Source organism: Gasterosteus aculeatus, chromosome 2 (assembly GCF_964276395.1).
Source record: "Gasterosteus aculeatus chromosome 2, fGasAcu3.hap1.1, whole genome shotgun sequence".
Lineage (NCBI taxonomy): Eukaryota > Metazoa > Chordata > Actinopteri > Perciformes > Gasterosteidae > Gasterosteus > Gasterosteus aculeatus.
In genome coordinates this window covers 2,633,873-2,656,445 of record NC_135689.1, presented here as the reverse complement: position 1 = coordinate 2,656,445, position 22,573 = coordinate 2,633,873, and the positions used below count along the sequence as shown (strand labels likewise).

The 22,573-nt window shown below is 48.0% G+C and overlaps 1 protein-coding gene across 1 annotated transcript in view; it reads right to left on the bottom strand.

Annotated features, from left to right (window-relative positions):
• LOC120828932 (membrane-associated guanylate kinase, WW and PDZ domain-containing protein 1-like) overlaps positions 1-22,573 on the bottom strand; it is a 58,139-nt gene that overhangs the window by 29,613 nt on the left and 5,953 nt on the right. Inside the window, exon 2 of the mRNA XM_078086142.1 lies at positions 7,969-8,085. Within this exon, the coding sequence (XP_077942268.1) occupies positions 7,969-8,085 (117 nt within the window). The remainder of the gene's footprint in view (positions 1-7,968; positions 8,086-22,573) is intronic.

The window sequence follows — 22,573 nt, the reverse complement described above, 5'->3', positions numbered from 1 at the left end:
CACACTCCCGGGCCAGACCGAGCAGGTTGTCGGGTCCTGGGAGCACCGTGGGCGCGTTCGATTCCATGTTAAGGAGGAACGGGCGGCCCACCGTGATTCACCAAGAGGAACGGAGAGCGGAATCGATGTTGCGGCCCTCGGATTAATGATTAGGCAAAAAGCAGCGGGGCTCCAGATGCCATCAGGGGGCCGCTCCGCAGTGAGTTCAATTAGGGGGGGAAAGCTTGAGCGGAGAGCCACAGCCACAGCGGCTCGTATGCTGAAACGCAAATTCAAGACTGTGGTGCACTGTGGTGCACTGTGGTGCACTGTGGTGCGCGATCAAACGGCGCCACAAAAAAACAAGTTGCAGCTGCAGCACTGAATGAAAAGGTCCCGCTGACGTACGTCAACACTTCTTTTTCAAGTGTCCTCACAGTATGTTGTACAGTGTTTGGGTTTATGCACTGATACTGATATTATAAACCTGTGTCAAACTGCCGGATTGGGAATCGGTGACCCACTCTGGTATATTCAGCATAATCATCTCATTGATCCAACTCGATGCCCGTATGGATCGCTCTCATCGGTTCATCCAAACTTTTCAACAGCATTCAATATTTAAGATCAATAGTTGGTTAAGACCAGAAGAAACTCAGATCATCTTCTACATATTTTATTATGTCGAAATTTCGAACTTTTAACCAACCGATCCAAAACTATTCCGTTTTTATCCACATAAGACAAAAAACAAAGCTACAGATACTTTGTTGCTACAGCTACATTGTTGAACTTAAATTAATATTTGGAATGTTTGCTTGAATAATGATAAAAGGGTTGCAGACTAGAATATAAAAGTAGGCCTCCTGTTCCACTACTTCAAGCACCAAAAACCTCTCAAACAAAACCCTGCGGGGAAATTTCATGCAGACCCCAACTTCATCTTTTCTTGATAAATCAAAGACTCGGCTGGATTGAGGTTCCTCGCTGCGATTGTGTGGATAAACGGATGATGCAGTTCCCCCCTAAAAGAGCAGAAGGACGGAGGACGGGGAGGACGGACACACAATACAACGGGCCTTTCTTCTCAGCTCGCGCCACAACACTCCTCGCAGCTGAGTCCCAGCCGCTATTCTCCTGCTGTTCCCCCCCCCTTCCTCCCCCCACATCTCTCCCCTTTCAGCACGGGGGAGAAGAATGAGAAAGGAGGCAGAGTGCGGGGGGGGGGGGGGGGGTGAATAGTGGGTATAAGCTGGGAATCTTGTAAAAAGAAAAAAGAGAAATTGTCACAAAAGATGGCAGTTTTTTTCTCACTCACAAGGCAGTTTATTGGGGAAGAACTGCGATCGGAAAAGGGGGGGAGGGAGGTTTCATTCAGAGGGTAAAGCCGAGAGGAGGGAGATGACTCAAAAAATGAAGGAGGAGATGTGGCGGACAAACGTATGTTCACACACATCACCACAGACACATGGCCACAGCAATTAATTAATACTACAAATCTGCAGCAGCACCGAGTCTCTCTTTCGCTCTCTCTCTCTTTCAAAGAAGAAGAAAATCCACCTGCCTTACGTCGGTCTGTCTACCCCCCCCCCCCCACACACAACCACCACCACCCACATCCCCTCCAATCTAATCCCAGAAGCCAGGGCATCATTCCCAGGAGAAGAAGTAAACGTCACAGATTTACCTCCACGCCGCCGCTCTCCTCCTCCTCCTCCTCCTCCTCCTCCCTGATCTTTATTCCACGGAAATATTCAAAAAGATAAATCCAAATTCTGCTCCTGCCTCTGCGCAGCGAACCCTCCGTGGATCGCGCGGTTTGTCTGCAGCTCCCCCCGGCTCGTGAGCTCAACCAGGCGGGCAGCTATGGAGGCAGCTGCCGTTTTTTTTTTCTTCAAAGCACCACGAGCAGAGCAAATTAGAGGTCCGGCCCAGCTTAGAGGCTAAGCCATTGTGAGCTATTCACACTCCAGTTCCTGTCTGAGGCCAATGGCTGCGCCCCCCACCCCCCCCCCCCCTTCATGCTCCCGCCCACTCTCCCACCCTCCCTCTTCCTCTGGCTCTCTCCCTCTCTTCCCTTCTCCTGCTATCTTAACCATAAATATAGACGCTTGACATTACCTAACACATGGTGCCTCCTGATAAACAGCCGGCTTCAGGCCGGTTCTCGTGACTGGGAAAACCTCTTCGGGGGGGCAAGTGCCGGGTTAAGGGAAGGTGTTGAGGGTAGCGGGACAAGGACGGAGGATGTGGGACGCACGATTCAGGATGTAGGAAGATGGGAAGAGGGTAATGTAGCATGTGTAGAGTAAAAGATGATGTTGATTCCAGTGCGTCACCCATCGGTTTGTAGACCAAACCATTGGCATGTTTGTAGGCAACCAAAATGTTACTTTCATGGACTGAATTTATTAAATCAAATTGAATTTAATAAATCAAAATCATGCTGTGTTGAAGAAGACTTGAAAATAGTTAGTAATTAAGACCATGAACTTGTTTAGGGAATAAATTAAGTACGAAGAAGAGTAATTATCTATAGTTCTCTAGACTTTCCCAAGAGGAGTCGCCCCCTGGTGGCCATTCGAAAGAATGCAAGTTTAGGACCCTTCCTTCCTCTGCTTCGCTCTTCAGAACTACAGGTTGCCGCCTAGTTTAGCGGCTGGATTCCTTGACTTAATTGATTCAGGATCTTGGGAGATTAACGGCCCAAAGAAAGCTCCCACCTGGCAGGGCAGGCCCGTACCTGCATGGACACGGACTGCTGCCCAGGCAACCTGATCGCAGACCCCCCCCCCCAACGAGCCGCCCTGAGCCGTCCAGCTTTCTGCTTGGATGCACATGGTCCAAACTGGCCACATGGCCACAAAGGCAGCTTTACCTGCATTTCTGGGATCAATCAACAGGTTAAACCTTTTAATGTAACCGTGTAACCTTTAATGCAGGTTCAATTAAAAAGATTGTTTGTTTGTGTATTAAATATTTATATAAACTTTTGTTGAAAGCTAAACTCAGATTGTAGCTTTCCAACAGGACATCCTTCTGCAAAATATTTTAATGTCAAACAAGCTTCGTGCAAAATGTACAAGTGAAATGCTTTATCTGATGTTGCAGGTATCTGTAGAGTGTTGTCTGTTTACAGCGCCATAACTGGTCAACCTGTACAGTGAAAATGACAGTTACATTTCTCAGTTTTGACAATTTGTAAAATGCACTTTCAGAGTAAGAGAAAGATACGGTCAAAGCATCCTGTATGTACAAGGAAAAGTCTGCCTACCTCAAATATTTAAAGCACATTCAAATCTTTGTTTTATTTGCGCAAAAAAGCTTTACAGTCGTCCTTACTGCCGTAAAGAAGTTTCCCTTTTCTTCCCGTGTTCAAGCTAAACTAATAACATGCTAGCTTTAAGGTCACACTTTATATAAAATCATGGCATAAATAAACTCATCTACCTCTGAGCAAGAAAACAAACATTTTTAGGAAGGGTGTTGTTTAAAAATTCCTTTTATAGGAATGTGGACCGTTTGAGATGAATTTGAGGAGTGACTAGTTTGCGTGTTCCACATCTTATCATTAGTCATGTAGTGTAGGACTTGTAGGCCCCTGGTCTGGTCTTGGACTTGGTCTAAACCCTTTAAAGTCTTTCTCAGGTCTGGATTGTGACGCCCTTTTTTGGAAAAATTACAAAATACCAGCGTGTTTTTGGGATGTGGAACAAAAGACTGCTCAAAGACTACCGAACATTCAAAAGAGAAGCAGGAACTGGACATTGTGAATCCCCAAAGTCATGATGTAGGTAGCTTCTCTTTAGCCGCATGAGCAGAAACTTACCCAATGTCAGATCTATATTCCCGGAGGCGTCGCGGCTCGCTAAAAACACCCTGGAGGTACAGAACGCGTGCTAGCTAGCACGTCCACAACCGAACCACAACACACCGTCTCGTGTTTTAGTCAAATCAGCCCGGTTCATTCTCCTCCTTCATCACCGGTGTCCAACGCCACCAAAAGCAGACATGGAATAACGACGTGCTAAACGCTAGTGTAAATAAGTGGAGAGAAGCTACACCATGTGTCTCACAGCTCGGCTGACGTGTCCCTCTGGACAAAGCAGCCCGACCGATGCCGCCTCCTCGCCCAGGACCGCGTGAGGCCTTTCTGCAGGTCGCCCGTGGGACACGACGGCGTCCCATTCGTCGGGGGGGGGGGGGGGGGTCGGTGACTGTAAGCCGACTCAGGGATCGATTGTGTCACGTCGTACCTTCTACTCACTCGATCGAAAAAGGAAAGGAGCTCGAGCGGGGGAAACGCCATCGAGCGCTTTTGAATAACAACAACGGGACTGTGAGCGTCGGATCGAGGCTCGGGGAGGAGGGCGGGCGCAAGGTGCGGAAACAGAGGCCGCCTTGTTGCAACGGTTCCTGCTTGAGCGTGAGATGCCTTCCAAATGGGCCCGGAGGAGATTGTCAATAACAAAAAACGTCAGAGACCACCGCCTCCAGAGCCCCGCCCCCCCCCCCCCCCACACCCTCCACCAATCACTCTAAAACCAGCAGCAGTCCTTTTGCTCGGGTTGATCCCAACGGCAATCACTTTGTGGCTGTATCTGTAAAATATGCTAAATATACGGCAATGAAAACAAACCAGCACATGCATTAAACATAAGCTTCATGCACACACACACACACACACAGACACACACACACACACACACCTGTCTTTGTACACCATTACTATGCAAAAAAAAAGAAAGCACACATTTGCTTGGCTCCCCCCATGAGCTTTGGAGGCCAGTCGGCGTTTCCCAAGCGCAGCATCGCGCGCTAACGCGGCCGTTATTGCGATCGCGGTCAGCGGCGCTTCGAGCAGCGGCCCGGGCCCCCCCGCTCATGCTTTGCGAGAATGAATGGCCGTCATTAGCATGAGGCTCCCCGGCAGCACACTGCATTGCAGCGACACACACACACACACACACAATGGCGAGTGCCACGCTCCCCCCCCCCCCCCCCCCGAGAAGCCCTTTTGTTTGAGCAGCATCTGGACCTGACCTCCATGCATTCGAGGCTGATGACCCCCCCCCCACCTCCCCCGTCAGCTCCTCATCTCCTCTCCTATCCTAACCTCCTCATAAAAGCTTGCCCTGCCTCCTCCTCCTCCTCCTCCTTCCCTTTACCCTGTCCGTCCCCCCCGTCCCCCCCTCCTCTATCTGAGGAGCGCAGCCATCTCTTGCTCCTTGAGAAGAAGGTCTGTGTACTAGAGGGCCTTACACAAAGCCTGCAGCGTGAATCAGAGAAGCAAAAAGGAAAAAGCACCAGGGCTACTGGCCATCTGTCCCGCTTGGTTGGACGTGCCCCCCCCCCCCCACCCTTCACATAACTTCCACCTCCCCTGATACCCTTAGCCTATATACACAGCATCAGCCACATACACTCACTCTCTGCCATGCATACATCACGGGCTTCGGATGGCGGACGGCCGTGAGAGTCTGTGTCTGCATGTGTGTGTGTGTGTGTGTGTGTGTGTGTGTGGGGGGGGGGGAGATAAAGAGAGGAGAATAAGGAGCTGCCACTTGCCTGGATGCAGAGCGAAGCCCCCCCGGAGCCAGCAAATCAAGCTGTAATCCCTTCCTTTGTCTGAACGGCAAACAGAAAAAAATTGTCTCCAACAATGATGATTTCCCCGAGATCGGCAGCGGAGTGGAAAACAAGGAAGCGAGGGAGTGAAGGACGGCGAGCAGGGGAGGGAGATGGAGAGAGCGAGCGAGAGAGAGCGAGAGAGAGAGAGAGAGAGAGAGAGAGAGAGGAGGAGACGGAGGGTGAGAGCAGCGGCGGCGGCGGTTGAGACCGCGGGAGCAGCTAGAGTGTGACAGAGGGAGGCAGCAGTCGCCGCCGAGCCACGGGGACGCTGACACTCACTGGAGGATTCCAAGTGAGGAGAGAGGGAGAGATCCGCGGGGGAGGGGAGGGGAGGAAGGATTGGTTTGCCCCCGTGGCTTAAAACGTCGGGGTGAAACGCCGGAGAGAGATAACCCCTCGTCCCCCCTCGAAGAGGCAGAGACTTCTTCATCAATCGTGACATTCGCCCCCACGTGATCACAATGGCCATCTGCAGGAGCAGTGAGGGGAGGAGAGCAGGGCAGAGGAAGGGAGGTGGTGGTGGTGGGGTTGTGGGTGGGGGGGTCCTATATAAACACATTCACACACACACACACACACACACAGGGAAAAAAAGCCAGCAGTGGTGGAGGGAACGGCACCTGTTTGAGTCACAACACATGTGCTCCGGGGGGGAGACAAAGGCAACAGAGGGCCGAGAAGTGTGGCTTTTTTTTTGTCTTTCTGCCTCGTCACGGCAAGAGAAACCTTTGCGTGTGTGTGTGTGTGTGTGTGTGTGTGTGTGTGTGTGCGTGCGCGCGAGACAATAAACAGGAGGTGGCAGCAATAGCAGGTCAACAAGGGAGAGAGAGAGAGAGGGAGGAGGGACAGGAAGACAGAAAGGGAGACGGAGGGGTGGGGGGGGGGCAGTGTAAACATTTCAGTGTTGTCAGGCCGAGCAGCCCCGGGCTGTTGCCCCCCCCCCACGTTCCCCCGGCACACTCACAGTATTTATTGTTACAATCAGATTTGATGAGAAAGACTTTATTCCCATTGACCACGTTAAGAGCCGACGCCTTCATCAACATGGACGCGTATTTCAAGTCAATCACACATCCAGCATCCTGCATTAAGACTCAAACTTCATTAATGAAAAGAGGCGGCGAAGGAAACATTTGAACTCCTGAATGATGGTGTGTTTTTTACAGGATTCGGGGGACATGAAAGACGTAAAGCGGTTTGGACTTTGTGACAACGGTTGAATAGCTTCTACCTCTGTGCTCACATTGTTCGTGTCTCTACTTGTCCCACAGGACGTCTTTGTTACAGCGTTTGTTTGCATTCGTAAGCGTTGAAGCTTCAGCGGTGAGAGATCTTTTAGTTGCGTTGAAGGAAAACGTGAACGATCAACATTATTTGAATGTTTAAAATTCAAATGTCTCGGATGTACAGCCGAACGCTGAATAGATCCTTTTCATGCCACCAGCCCGCCCCGAGGCGCTCTCTGCGTCCTGGTATATTCAACTTGGGTGGAACATAAATGAACATCATGCTTGAAGAAGACTTGAAGGTAGAGATTGAGACCATAAACCGAGGGAATAATTGTGTCTATGGGACCGGAGGAGTCGCCCCCTGCTGGACAGTAGCCGGAATGCAGGTTTTAGTTACTTCTTCGTTCTATCTTTGAAGGCTTGACGAGGTGAAATTGTTTTAGAGATGTTTTATGTGCATTTACTGTTAGAGGTCTAACGTATCCTGTAGGAAAAAAAGTGGGTAAATTAAGGGGGAAAAACATGTAATCCCTTTAATCCGGTGGCCCTGCAACATATATTAAGCTTTTTTTATTTAGTTTACGTTAGAAGCCCTTCTGTCCCTCCCAGAGAGCCCAACATGCTCGTACCATAATCAGGCAAGAATCTATTTTCAATATATCAGAACATCATAATCCCGGGTCGGAAACCGGGGGCAGGGTCGGGGGGGCTCAGCGCTGAGGCGGATTTACCGGTCACATGGCCGAGCGCGAGAGACAGGACCACCGCAGATTGGACGGAGAGGCAGAGAGTGGATGAGCAACGGAAAAAATACAGTAATCTAGTCTGTTGAGACACATTTTATTAGGGAACAACGCAATGGTGGAGAGAAAAACAGGAGGAGGTGGACCTGTGATCCTTCTGCTGATTAAATCATGTCTGTGCATATGTGTGATAATTAAATTAATTCCTCAGGGGGGGAAACTCTCTCTCGCGCTTTGTTTTGTCCCTCGCCACGACGAAAAGTGTAACACGACGATTCACGGGAGGGCGAAAGGGACGGATTAGATGAGAGACAGAGGGGCGCGTCATTGGGGGTGAAGGGGAAGAGACTTGGGTAAGTTCTGTGGCACCATGGCGTTCTACTCACAAGGCACAGCGTGGCGATACAGATTGGCCCGGATGGTCTTCTGCAGCTCGTGGTCGGGGGAGGACTTCTGGAACCTCAGGCTCAGGTAGTGCTTCAGGTCCTGGTTGAGCTTGTGACCTGGAAACAAGACGGCAGAAGGAGAGAGAACTCAAACGAAACGTCCAGAAACCCGCTCGTCCCTCCGGCCGCGCTCGTGCTGTCGTTTGACCGAAAGTGGAGACACGAAGGGGCCGTGACATTTCGGACGGACGAATGCTGCCGGACACTGAAAGCGCTTGGAGGAACGGAGAGTTCCTCAAAGACATTCATCCACTTGTTTAGGACCGGTTCTACGCATTAATATGTTTAAAGAATCAAATGCAAACGTATATTTCAAGTACATGCAACAGGACTAACGTCAGTGCGCTAAGATTTATTTTAATTGCATCTAATCTTCAAACTCAATCAGGTTGTCTCATTGAGATGAAGACCTCTTTTCCGAGGGAGACCACACGACACACAGGAATACAAAACAACGGCATGTAACAGGGTGGTTCATCTAGAGGGGTGGGTCCGGATAAATTGATTACAAAGGTCTCTGATTGGCTGGACTTCCTGGGCTTCCTCAGCGTCCATCCAATCAGCGGCGCCGATGCCGCTGGCCGTGAGTTTGGCCACGGCCCCCGGCCCTCACAATGGGGCCAGATGGCCGGAGCCGGCTCTCACGCCAGGGTCTCATTTAGGGCCATTTAATGATCCCCAAATATATCATCCATGTCTGGGAGAGTTGGCGAGCGGGTCTTGGGGGGAGGGGCCGTGACCTGCTGTCGGCCTCCGATCACAGCGCGCGGAGGGGGGGGGGGGGGGAGGGGGCTCGGTGTGGCAGACCTCTCTCTTCAACCACAGACAACCTTTTCCGACTCTGGAACAAGTGGGAATTTCAAAATGGTTCAAAATCATTCGGTATTGATTTATTTGTTATCATAAATAAATACCGACACATGCAGCTCTGATGAAGAAAGACGCACCTGAAACTACGAGGAGGACAAAGAAATATAAAATATGAAGCCTGGGGTCCCTCCTGATTTTGTCACACAGGAATCCTCTTCAGGATCGATAATATCGATCACATTTATGGTGTATATAGCAGTCACGAACACAGCTAAGCTAACATTAGCGTGACCATGAATCTGACTCTGCTGTTTGCTCCTCAGAAGAGGAGACCCCGGCTGGCTGGTCTACCTTGCTGTATTTTTCCGTTCCTCCACACACACACACACACACACACACACACACACACACACACACACACACACACACACACAGCCTACTGTGTAATTCAGTGCAAGCAAAGCACTGTCAGGTAATTGTTACCTAGCAACCAGCGAGTGCTGACGACCATCATTACGGTCCCTGCTAGGCGAGCAGCAGTCAGATTGTAAAAGAGAAAAGTGCACGCACGCACGCACACACACACACACACACGCACACACACGTTTAACACGAGCCCTCTTCCAGCCCATCCTCTGCTGCTCCACTTCCTCGTCTGCGATGATCTGATTTATCCGAACGGCTCATGGCCCAAAATGAAATACAACCCGCATACATTAGCGTTGTGCGTGGTGTCAGTTCTGCTGGCTCAGATGCTCACCCCCCCGCCCACCAACCCCACGGCGTGCAGAGGGCGGGCCGCCCAGGTGTCACGCGCCATCAATGAGAAAGTCATCAAACATTCATTATTTATGGGGATTAAAGCGGCGTGGATCAGAGATCACAGTGGCGCCGCTGTGTGTGTGTGAGTGTGTTGCAGCTCGTGCACCGTTTGCTTCGTTCCGGAGGCAGCTGAAGAAATTCAACCTGCCAAAGACGATGAGGATCCACTTCTACACGGCAGTCCATCCTCTGCTCCTCCATCACCGTCTGGTACGCTGCAGCCACAGCCAAGGACAAGGGCAGGCTGCAGCGGGTCATCCGCTCTGCAGAGAGGGTGATCGGCTGCAATCTGCCGTCCCTGCAGGACTTGTTCGCTTCCAGGTCTCTGAAGCGAGCTAAAAAGATCGCGGCCGACCCCTCTTACCCCGGACAAAAACTGTTTGTGCCCCTTCCATCTGGCAGGAGGCTGAGGTCCATCAGGACTAAGACCTCCCGCCACACGAACAGTTTCTTCCCGTCGGCTCATCAACAGAGCCGGTCCCCCACTGACTGACTATAACATTCCACATTCCTTGTATGTTTGACATATTTTGGCAATAAATGTTTCCTGATTCCTGATTGTTTTATCACAAACGTTTGTTCGCTGAACATTTAAGCAGATTTTATGATGCTCTCGATGTCAAGCTGAAAAAATAAAAGCGCAGAATGAGCTCCTCTCTAATAGTGGATTCTTGCTCCCATGTGATACATTTTGATTTGTTTTCAGCCCGAAAACGTGCTCCAATTTCTCTGCTTTCAATTCATTTTGGAGTCCGGCTTTACAAAAGTATTACATGGTATTTGAGATTTTGGAATAAGACAATAGCTTCCTTTTTTTTGTCCTTGACCCATTTTGAGTGTTTTCCCAGCAGCATGCAACAAAAGGAAAAAAAAACAAAGCTTTGGAATCCAACAAAAACAACCAGATGTGGTGAGAAAACTGGAGATTTTATCCCCACAAACACACACGTGTTCCTCAGATTCTGAACAAAACAATTGAGCGCGAAGAGCCCTGAATAGGGATCCGCGTCTCGTGTGGAATAAGATGATACCGGGAATGTGCTGATTATTCAGAGTCCACTGATCCACAGTGTGTTTCTCCTGAATGAATATCAGCATTCTTATGAAATGGTCTTATAGTCAGGGATTAGACCTGTAAATAGAGACTTCACATGTTAATATGTTCAACCACAGTGCATCTCTCTAGTCCACATTCATAATTAAACTATAATCACTACCTGTTTTGTTAAATCAATTAGGCAAATCGACAGAAAACTCAATTTGATTTTTTTCAGCAAAGTGCCACTAATTAAACATTTCCCACATTAACTGAAATGTGAAAATCTGAAGCTTTCTGTGCCTTCGGTTGTGGAACTGTAGGTCTGTATACGTCGCCGTGGCCTCCATGAAACTGTCATTTTTCATGTTTCTCTGCCATTTTATTGATCCAAAGTCGAGCGCCGCAGCCCTGATGAACGCAACCTGATTCTTTCCCGCCAATGAAAACCCGGGAAAAAAACGATAAGATGGATCATTCGAGGGCTCGGGGAGGATACTCCTGATTCTCCGTAACCATGAAATCGCTCCATCGGGGATAATCTGAGGCACCGGAGAAGCCGAGGGATGTTTCAGCTTTTCAGTTTCCTGGGAGCCGGCCTGTGATTTTTCTTTTTTTTTTTTTTTGCAACCCGGTTGTGAGGCGGAGCAGAGATGTGTGAGGCCCTCCTGCCGTTTTACAGATAGACAGAGAGTGAGACAGAGAGACGGGTTTAACCCAAATAAGAGTGGATTACACACATCCGCCGTGCCCGCAGTCGGCATTACACAACCTTAAAGGTGCAGTGTGTTGGATTCGGTGGCTTTTGAAACGACTTTCAAGTCTCCGAGTCCCTCGTGGCTGCAATGAGATTTCCGTCGGCCGCTTACAGCACTACATTTTAATATTATATGCGCGGAGGCCTCAAATGCGCCCAGTGGGCTTGTGTGCTTCTTCCTGCGGTGTGAAAGGGTTCATATCTGTGCTGGTTGTGTGTTTTTTCATCTGTGCAAAATGAACTAAACTAAAAACTAAATCAAACAATGGAATTATTTAATGGAAGAGTATTGTCATCAGTCCTTCCTGTATCGAAATACAATACGGAAAGAAAAAAAACACAGACAGTAAAAACTTTAAAGCAAATAACCACATCTCACCTCTGGAATCCACTAACTACAGCACGCTGTCCTACTGATGACAGCTCATGAACTACTGTCAAATAAATAAATAACAACGACTCTTGTTTTCAGGTGATTAGAAACTGACAGAAAAACATTAATATACTTACTTCCTGTCAATAAATCCCCACTGAATGCTGCACAGTGTTCCTTTAAATCTAGTTGCATCCCTCTCTCATTTTGAGCACCGCGTGTGTGTGTTTGTGTGTGTGTGTGTGTGTGTGTGTGTGTGTGTGTGTGTGTGTGTGTGTGTGTGTGTGTGTGTGTGTGTGTGTGTGTGTGTGCATGCTCTCATCCGAGGAGATTCACACATGCTCGTACACATTTCTTTGCACATGAAGATAAAGATTAAAAAGAGGAAAATGCGTTTTAAAAGGACATGCTATCTTACTATGACTCTTAAAAAAAAAATGTTAGATGCTTTTTGTCTCACGCTACAAGAGATTAAAAAAGAAAAAGATGTGGCATTTGAAGAGGATTCCACAGAATAAAAAAAAATAAAAAAAAGCATGCCGGGCAGAAGTGACACAAACATATGGTGGTCTCTGCTTAAAGCCTCAGCAGCGGCCTGTAGAGAGCCACATGACAGCTGCCATCGCTACGAGCCGCTGCCACTTCCTGTCAATCAGTTACCTGCGCATGCACACAGCTGCTGTGGAGTGTTTGATCATTTGTTCATATTAAAATCAACAGCAATTGAGTGAATATTCATTTGAGGAAATGTCCACGTGTGTGTGTGTGTGTGTGTGTGTGTGTGTGTGTGTGTGTGTGTGTGTGTGACGCTCTGTTCAGCTGCTGATTGGAATTCAGCCTCCGTCCTCCAGCTCAACACTGCCCTCTGTGTCTCCCGGGCCTCAGCGCTGAAAGTCGGCCTCACACAGAAACCGTTGCCACGGCAACCCAGTACCCGAAACCAGTGCGCGAGATGAGCCACTGCTGCGGTCATTATGGGCTGCTGCCCCCCAGTGGTGCGTCTCGACTCTATAACAAGGTCTACAAACAAGGACGTGATTATTAAGCTCAGTTCAAAAAATTATGAAAAAGGTGATATTATTGAGGTTTAAATTGAGGTTTAAAATTCAGAGGAAACATTTGACTCTTTACACACAATATTTTCCCTTGTATCCAATATTTTCCCTTGTATCCAAAAAAGGATTTCTTAAATAATGGGAGCCAACTCCCAGCTCCTTACTACAGAATTGTATCTGTATAAACGTGATAAAGGGTTTGTTAATGCGTTAAAATACTTTTGCATTGTGACACACACACACTCACACGTCGATGAGGAGCTCTAGTTTTGGCTCGTCTCGTGTGATTCTCTCCCCTGGAAGTCGCCGCTGACACAGATTAGGTGTTAAATGACATGCAGGTTGCCCTTATGTGAAGAGGAGTGCAGCCAATTGGGACACACACACACACACACACACACACACACACACACACACACACACACACAGTGTCCTACCTAATGAAACACCGCCTGTAGTGATGACAGAGAGGATTACAGCGCGAGACAAGGCGCCTCCCCCCCATGTTAGATCCAGTGCTGTAGTGGTAAAATTAGAGGTGGGTAAACTCTGAATTTTGTGATCATACAGACCTCGACGCAATGTGAAGCAACGCAACACAAAGCGCTATTGCATTATGTTATCAGTATAAGTCATATACAATCAATGACAATGAATACATGTGTTAGTAGTTTGTAGTTCATTAAATCTATGAAAACAGTGAAGAAAAGTATGTCAACACAACACAACAACACAATTGCAGATTAAGAACTATGTACATACGGAGTCTCCCTTTCACAGTAGTGCCCAGAGGGCCTCCTTGTCCTCCTCCTCTCTCTATTGGACCTGGTGTTTCTCCTCTCCCTGTGCTCTCTGCATCACTGCCTGTCCTATCAATGCCTGAAAAAATATGTTGAATTTAAGAGTTAACCAGTTAACGCGTCACCATTTTCTTGTCCTTTTACCGTGCACGACCAGCGAACACAGAGCGCGCGACTACTACCCCCCCCGTCGGTCGTTCCGCCCGCAACGACTACTACACCCCCCCCCATCGGACCTTCGCGACCGGTCCGCGAAATATTGTTGTTTATGTGTTCAACAATAGGAAACGTAGTCTTAGCTGTTTTAAAATTACACCAAGTTTATTTCGGATTCCAGAGGTGTGTAAACGGCGTTAACGTGCGTTTACCCTCCACTACAGCCCTGGTTAGATCCCCACCCGAGGGTGTCGGGCGGAGGTGACCCCGTCCAGGCGTGAGTCTCCACGGATTTCATGCAGCTTAGACGAAATATTGGGGGAAAATCGACCTGTTTAGTTTCTTACTGAGAGTTAAATGACAACCAATGTATCTGATCAATATGACGCTGGTATTCTTTCCCTCGGTAATCTGTACGAAAACTAGAGCTTCATAGTTAACGTAAGGCCGTTGTTGCAAATAGCTAAGCTAACTAGCTCCAGAGGGGTCGGTAGACCTGCCGCACTCGCAGACCACAAGCCTGCTGGGATTAGCAAGGTAGCTTCCTAGCAGCTAGTTTCATATTTTGCTAATCCACTATAATGTATCCTAATGTTAGCTAGCTTTTGAGTTCCACCATTAACTTTGCTTGGCTTGTTCCAACGGGTCAAGTTGTTGCTCCTCAGGCGATAGGAAGGTTCTCTCCTACATCAGGAAGTGTGTGGATAAAACATTAAGAGGTTTCCTGCACCGGTACACTTAAATGCGCCTCTGACCACCACGCGTTAATGTCCGTTCTTCTCCCATTTTATTTCCATGGCTCAGAAAATAAAGTGGTACATCTTCTTTCCTAACTCAAACATTCCCAAACTACTCCTCTGCCTCTCTAACTAAGCAGACAAAACACTCAGAAGCGTGAGGATTTCACAGGCCAGTTTTCTTGATTAAGTCGGCTCCACTTTGTCTCTATCCTTCTATCTGAAGTGGCACGAGAGGGGCAACAAAACCCAACACAATTACGCAGTCAGAATCACACACTGATTAAAGTTGCATTTCTACAAGGCCGCTCCTCTAGATCTTTAAATTGCCTTGTCGTCCCCGAGCCATCTCGGGCCTCGCGGAGAGAAGGCATTTCCTCCAGAGGACAAATAATGTCCACGGAGTAGGAACTGGAAACGCTGATTCTTAAACAGTGAATTCCATTGTTTCAGCGGCTTCCTGTGGCTCTCAGGACATCCCGTCAGTCAACACTGGACTCTCCGGTTACAGATGAGAGCCTTTAACTCCACAATCATCCTGCACCACGAGGAGGGCGGGGATTCAACGGACAAAAGTAATCAAGTGCCCCGGCTCCCGGTGATGGGTTTCACGCCCTCGGCTCGGCCGCTGCGATAAAGTAGCTGCAGATCTGCGGCGATTAACCAGCTGAGAGCTACGGAGAAGCCGATACGCAAAACATGACGATAACAATGCGGATTTTACATTTGGTGTTCATAAGAGACGTCTATGCGCTTCATAAGAGACGTCTATGCGCTTCATAAGAGACGTCTATGAGCTTCATAAGAGACGTCTATGAGCTTCATAAGAGACGTCTATGAGCTTCATAAGAGACGTCTATGAGCTTCATTAGAGACGTCTTTGAGCTTCATAAGAGACTTCTATGAGCTTCATAACAGACGTCTATGAGCTTCATAAGAGACGTCTATGAGCTTCATAAGAGACGTCTATGAGCTTCATAAGAGACTTCTATGAGCTTCATAAGAGACTTCTATGAGCTTCATAAGAGACTTCTATGAGCTTCATAAGAGACGTCTTTGAGCTTCATAAGAGACGTCTATGAGCTTCATAAGAGACGTCTATGAGCTTCATAAGAGACTTCTATGAGCTTCATAAGAGACGTCTATGAGCTTCATAAGAGACGTCTATGAGCTTCATAAGAGACTTCTATGAGCTTCATAAGAGACGTCTATGAGCTTCATAAGAGACGTCTATGAGCTTCATAAGAGACGTCTATGAGCTTCATAAGAGACGTCTATGAGCTTCATTAGAGACGTCTTTGAGCTTCATAAGAGACTTCTATGAGCTTCATAACAGACGTCTATGAGCTTCATAAGAGACGTCTATGAGCTTCATAAGAGACGTCTATGAGCTTCATAAGAGACTTCTATGAGCTTCATAAGAGACTTCTATGAGCTTCATAAGAGACTTCTATGAGCTTCATAAGAGACGTCTTTGAGCTTCATAAGAGACGTCTATGAGCTTCATAAGAGACGTCTATGAGCTTCATAAGAGACTTCTATGAGCTTCATAAGAGACGTCTATGAGCTTCATAAGAGACGTCTATGAGCTTCATAAGAGACTTCTATGAGCTTCATAAGAGACGTCTATGAGCTTCATAAGAGACGTCTATGAGCTTCATAAGAGACGTCTATGAGCTTCATAAGAGACGTCTATGAGCTTCATAAGAGACTTCTATGAGCTTCATAAGAGACTTCTATGAGCTTCATAAGAGACGTCTATGAGCTTCATAAGAGACTTCTATGAGCTTCATAAGAGACTTCTATGAGCTTCATAAGAGACGTCTATGAGCTTCATAAGAGACTTCCATGAGCTTCATAAGAGACTTCCATGAGCTTCATAAGAGACTTCTATGAGCTTCATAAGAGACTTCTATGAGCTTCATAAGAGACTTCCATGAGCTTCATAAGAGACGTCTATGAGCTTCATAGGAGACGTCTATGAGCTTCATAAGAGACTTCTATTAGCTTCATAGGAGACGTCTATGCGCTTCATAAGAGACTTCTATGAGCTTCATATGAGACGTCTATGCGCTTCATAAGAGACGTCTATGAGCTTCATAAGAGACGTCTATGAGCTTCATAAGAAACGTCTATGAGCTTCATAAGAAACGTCTATGAGCTTCAAAAGAAACGTCTATGAGCTTCATAAGAGACGTCTATGAGCCTTCTATGACCCTGCAGTCAGCGCGGCTGCGGTTGAGAGCAAACCAGATGAATCCCACAGAGGTCCACCAGGCAGCTCTGGACCTCTGATTCTATAATTACCTCCACCAGCAGCCACACCCAGAGCGGCCTTCGTGTTATTACCAGACCGCAGCAGCCGTGTTCAGCTAGAAGCCCGATGTGATCGTCATATTTGCATCTGTACTCTTTCACTTATTTGACTGAACTAAACATGCAAAGTTCATCTTCTTTAAGTGCCAAAGTTTAGGAGATTTGAAACCACGTAGGTGGTGTGTAGGTCCGGGTGTGTCAGCGCCCCGTAAACATGCTTCTGTTTTGTTTCTGGTTCTTGTGTTTTGATGTTAGCAATTAGTAATAGTACATAGAAAGTATTACCAGACAAGTATCTCAAATCATCATCCTCATCATCAATATTCCTGGTTTTAGAAATTGTGCAAATTTCGAAAATTTGTTAGATTAATTGATTTGTTGAAAATAGTTAATCGTTGCAGCTCTAAACACATGTTGTAAGAATCAAGCCGGTTGTTTTATACAGAACCGCAGGGTTCATGCGAGGAGTCAGGTCGGGCCGGTTCTGATCCAGTTCTCCGGTGCTTTGCTGCTGAGTCAGTCAGCAGTGCATGCTGGGAGAAGTGGTCTGAAGGAAGAGTCACACACACACACACACACACACACACACACTCACACACACAGGCGGTGTGTTCCGCTCCAGTGCGCTGCATCTGTTCAGTGCTAAATATAAAACCAGAGGAACCCGGGCCGACCGCTCCCTCCCTCCGCCCCGCGTTAGCAGCTGAGTGGGCCGAAGGATGGAGGGAGAAAAAAAAGAAAAGAGGGAGAGAAAAGGTTGTAAAGACTAAAAGAAACAAGGGGGAAAGCTTGAGGGGAAACATGTTGAGAGGAGGGTCAGTCTGAACCCCAGATAAACACAGATATGCTGCCTACGTATTTGAACACAGACTAAACACGGCAGCTATTGCTGTCAAACACTGAAACACCAAACTCAACAGACTCCAGATGTCCAGGATCTCTATTCTCATCCCCCGGGTTCACCTTTACAGTGAAAGGAAAAACACTCCTCCTGTTTGCAAAGAAGAAACGCACACAATGCGGCTATTTTTAATGCGTCCATTGTGTCTTCTTTTCCCTCCCGTGGGCCACACGTGTAAAAAAAAGAGACCCCCCCCCCCCCCCCCCCCCCCGCTGATGGAGAACATCAAGCTTCAGTTGGTATGTGAGTGTGCCATCGGTTCTAACCGGCTGCCTCTGGTAAATGTCATTGCCTGCCCGGGCGCCGCGCACAAAAGGGCCCCTCTGTGATTAAAGGCCCATCTTACACGGGAGCCGGTGTCCACGGGCAATAAGACGGAGATGACATACACGTCCTCGTCCCCCCCCACCCCACCCACCCCCCTTTGGCGAGGCGTGCGTCATCACCGGCCGGGCTAACACGATGAAACTCGCAATAAAGCAAAGGGACGAGAAATTACCCCATTAGGGCTCCGGCTGCAGCGCGTTAACATCTGGATGAGGGAGTGGAGGGAGGCGAAGTGAGCGATAGTCTCTACCTTGAGGGGTCGTGATGGAACGGGCTTGTGGTTCAGTCCGTGTGGCGAACAAAAGGAAGGAAGGAAGGAAGGAAGGAAGGAAGGAAGGAGAGGAAGTGTCAGAGCCATTTCTTTTAAACTTGTCCCTCTGGTCCGAGTCAACAGACTTTGCTTGTTCCGTCAGCGCTTAAAACTGATCTATTTAAATCTATTTTCTGCTTTGTTTCTTGCTGTTATGTCATTGCGCTCATTTTTATTATTTCTCCCATTATTTTGTTATTTTAATTGTTTTTTTTAACCATGTCAAGTGTCTTGAGTACCTTTTAAAGACCTATATATATATATAAAATAAAGTATTATTATTAATGATGTCAATTAACACCCCTTTTTCCTCTAACCAAGGGACTAACCACCCGATGTTGCTGTGAGGGAGGTTTCCTCCTTATTGTTGTTACACACTTTAACTCTGGTGTGTCTACAATTAATCATTAAGTTTCAAGTAAAAAGAAACTGTTTTAGTCAAACCGTAAAGAAGCCAATCAATGAATCAAACAGGATATGAACAGCAAAAAGCTGAAGCTTAATTCAGCTTAATTGAGACGATGCGGCAAAATCGATCAGTCGGGTAAAACCAGGTGACGATAGACCAGATGTTTCTGTCTCTGCGTGTGCGCGGAAACATGCAAAAATGCAAAACCTCAACCTAAAAAAAGGAAAACGCGACACATCGACAAAATGTCAAAAGATATCACCCCCCCACAACTTTTGATTGTGCTCAAAGAGGCGTTTCGGGCGTCTGCGCTCGCTGTGCTCAGTGAAGGAAGTAAACTGAAGCATTCGCTTTTAACTGCTTCACACTGCGTCCGCGTGGGCCGGTGAGGCTGAACAAACCGTCACATGTCTGACCTTCAGACTGCAGGAGCGCGCCGCCACGGCCCGGTTACGCCGCACGCCGGGAAGATTACGAGACCTTTGAGATGAAACTATGAAAGAAGATAAGCGACGGAGAGACGGCGCGAGAGAAAAGGTTAAAAAAACTGGATGTGAGGCCTTTTAAATAAAGGGGGGGTGGGGGGGGGGGGGGGGGGCGACGGAGCCGCGGTGGGCGGTTTCAAGGAACTGGGCCTCTGAGAGAGGCTCCGCCCCCCCAAAACAGCACAAGAATCATTTAAAGCAGAGCTGGTGAATAGAGCTCCAACAAAGGCAATATTTGTCCAGATCAGACATTTTTACATAATCACACTAAATCATTATAATCACAATAATCACTCAAATGAAATTGAGCGCCGCTTCCCACTCGATGCATTTCAGTAGAATTGTGGCGTGTGTGACACAACGTATCAAGTCACACTTCCCGCTCGTCACACCGACGCTGGCGATTCATTATTGTGCAGATTTGGGATTTGGGATCTGAATGGCGCGACATCGACAAGAGTCCGCCGTTTGATAAAAGGAGCCAGATTCCCATTCGGTGTTTCTTCTTAAGTCAAGGTTATTGTGCTTTAAATGGTGAAACACAATGAGTGACCTCTTCCTTCCCACGTCCCTCACACTGGTGACAAACCCACCCGCGCCGGAGCGGAGACGACAAATGGACCGATTCCAAGGCCGGGCGCGTTAAAGCCGGCGGTGGGTTCAAGGCCTAAAAGGAGGAAGGATGTGTATGAATCGAGCCTGAAAACAGTAAAGACCTTGTGTCTTTTTAAAAAGCGTTTCCTGCTCTTCTTTATTATGTGTGTGGTGTTACTTTAACATGATCACATTTTAAGGCTTAAAACAATCTGCCTGTTTATTGAAAAGCACTAAATTAAAGATGCAGGACTCAAACACTCATACTCCAATTTACCTTTAACTTGAGTCAACGAAATCCATCGTTCCTCGCTAACAACCTCCGACAAACAGCTGCAACAGCTGTGTTGGACTTCGGCCTCGGCCGCCATGTCTAACCCCCCCCCCCCACTGGGGCCCTTTATGGAGAACCGATTCTGGCTCTCTTTCGGGTTCCACAGTTACTCGAGTTGGGCGTCAACAGCTCGAGACGACGGCTTCCGTCCCCTTTGTCAGAAGGGCTGAAATTCACTGTGGAGACGCGGCGATTCAGAGGGTCCCCGCTGGAAGGAAACCAGCGTGTGATTTGATAGGCCGAGGCACGTGTCGCATGTGGTGGATCTGCACCCGAAAAGCGGGCCGAATAAGTGCAAGGGAAACGGCGTTCGAGGCTCACGTGGCGCGTTCGGCCGGTCGTGAGCAGAGAGGCAGACGTGTGCCGGCGGCTGGAATGCTCCTACAGCCGCCTGTTGTTCTTCCCGTGAATGGAGCATCTTCAGCGTTTGGACCAAAGAAGAAGCTCCAAAGAGTCGTCTTGGACTGAGGAGATGAATACAAACTGAAGACAGCTTCCAGCCTCAGACATTCTTCTGGCTCTGGGGGCTGTAAACGGGGAAATGTTGGAAACAAAAGTTTGCAGGGTCGCCAAAACAAATCACAGAACCGGCGCGTTGAGTCATCCGGTTATTTCCAGGGTTTGAAAACCAAAAAGCTGGTGAATGTCAGCATCGAACGACGCACGCAGCGCGCGGACTTTACTGGGAGAAGAATTAAAAACCGTCACGGCGGCGGGGTCGACACAGAGATGTCTTACGGGTATTATGCAGACGAGTTCCAGATGCACGCACAGCTGTTTGCGATGCAACGAGCTGGAGAGGTGAAACCGGACAGCAGCTGGTCCCCTTCAACTGGGACTAGACCGCCGTGACCAACTCAAACCACAGCGCCGCCCCCGCCGGCCTCACCGCGCTGACGAGGATATCAGATGGAGGAAGCCGCCTCGGTCCGGATGAAGACGTCTCCTCGCTACCTGCCGCGGGGGGGGGAGCAGATGTACGACTGAGGGCGGAGGAGACGGAGGAGACGCCGGGACGCACAACACCAAAGTGTGTGAACCTTCTCAGACCCGTTTGAAGTTATCGGGGGTGTAATTTAACCGGTTCCCCGCTCTGTGGATAAATACCTCTGGGATCAAGATGACGGGAAGAGGAGCCGGGCTCCTCTGAACCTGTGAGATCAAAGCGGACTTTGTCACTGAGAGCTCGGGGTTTTTCTTGTCGGGTTTCGGTGCCTCTCTGCCGGGTTCACGTCTCTGTGAACCTCAGCGGAACCGGATTGGATATCGATGCAATACGACAGGAGTCAAGACTCAAAAACGCTACTGTTTCTTTTAGAAACTGAATCAAACCACATAAAATTGAACCATTTAACAACTTCAAATCTAAGCAGGCCACAAAAGGCCCGTCGGCCCTTCATCTCAATACACGGTTCTACCACCAGGGGGCACATTGCGGGACACATCTGTACCACCAACAGCTTCCCATGGACACAGCCATCCACATCTGGTTGTATTACATAAAACTGAAGCCACACATCAGGGATCCAACATATCGCTTTTCTCTGACATTTGCTGTGAAACACACATCCAGTGGAGGACTTTTATTATCATTTTTGTGTTCAACAGCAGTTTGTTTTGGCAGAACGCGTCACAGAAAGTCCAGCAGGTTCTTCACAAACAGCTGCAGCCACTGGATTTCTCTGCATTCGTGTCGTATATATATAAATATAACAGCTATTTATGTATCTGAGTAAATATAGATCTTCCACAACTGCAATTGTCAGGGATTTTTAGAGCTTAATGAAAATAATACAAATAATATATATTTTTTATTTATTGTATATTAGTATACTGTATTTTAGCGTTTTGGGAGTGTAAACAAGGCGTCTAATTGGAACGCAGGGATAATTAAATGACATAATAGCCTGAATAATTTTGGACAACTGCACATCAGTCGATAATAAGAACGAATCCTTGCCGTGACCTTCTAACGCTGTGATTTCAGTGCAGATGTTGCACGATGAATAAACTCGTTTACACCGTACAACAACGATTCCCAGCGGGACGAGCTGCATGTTTCATGGCGGGAACGCAAGTCCGCACTGAGCTTATCAAGTGCGAGTTCTTTGAGAATATTCCGGGAAAACGACTTCACGTGGAAACCTTTCCTCCTCTTCCTCGTCCATAAAGTGTGAGCCGAGAGGACGAGCGTGTCAGAAACAGAAGAGGGTCTGTGTGCGTTAATCCCTCAAGCCGGTAACTCATTAACAATAGAAGGCCTTCACCACCCCGCTAAGCGCGGCTCACCGGCTAATTGAAGCTTTTCTGCACCACTTTACGT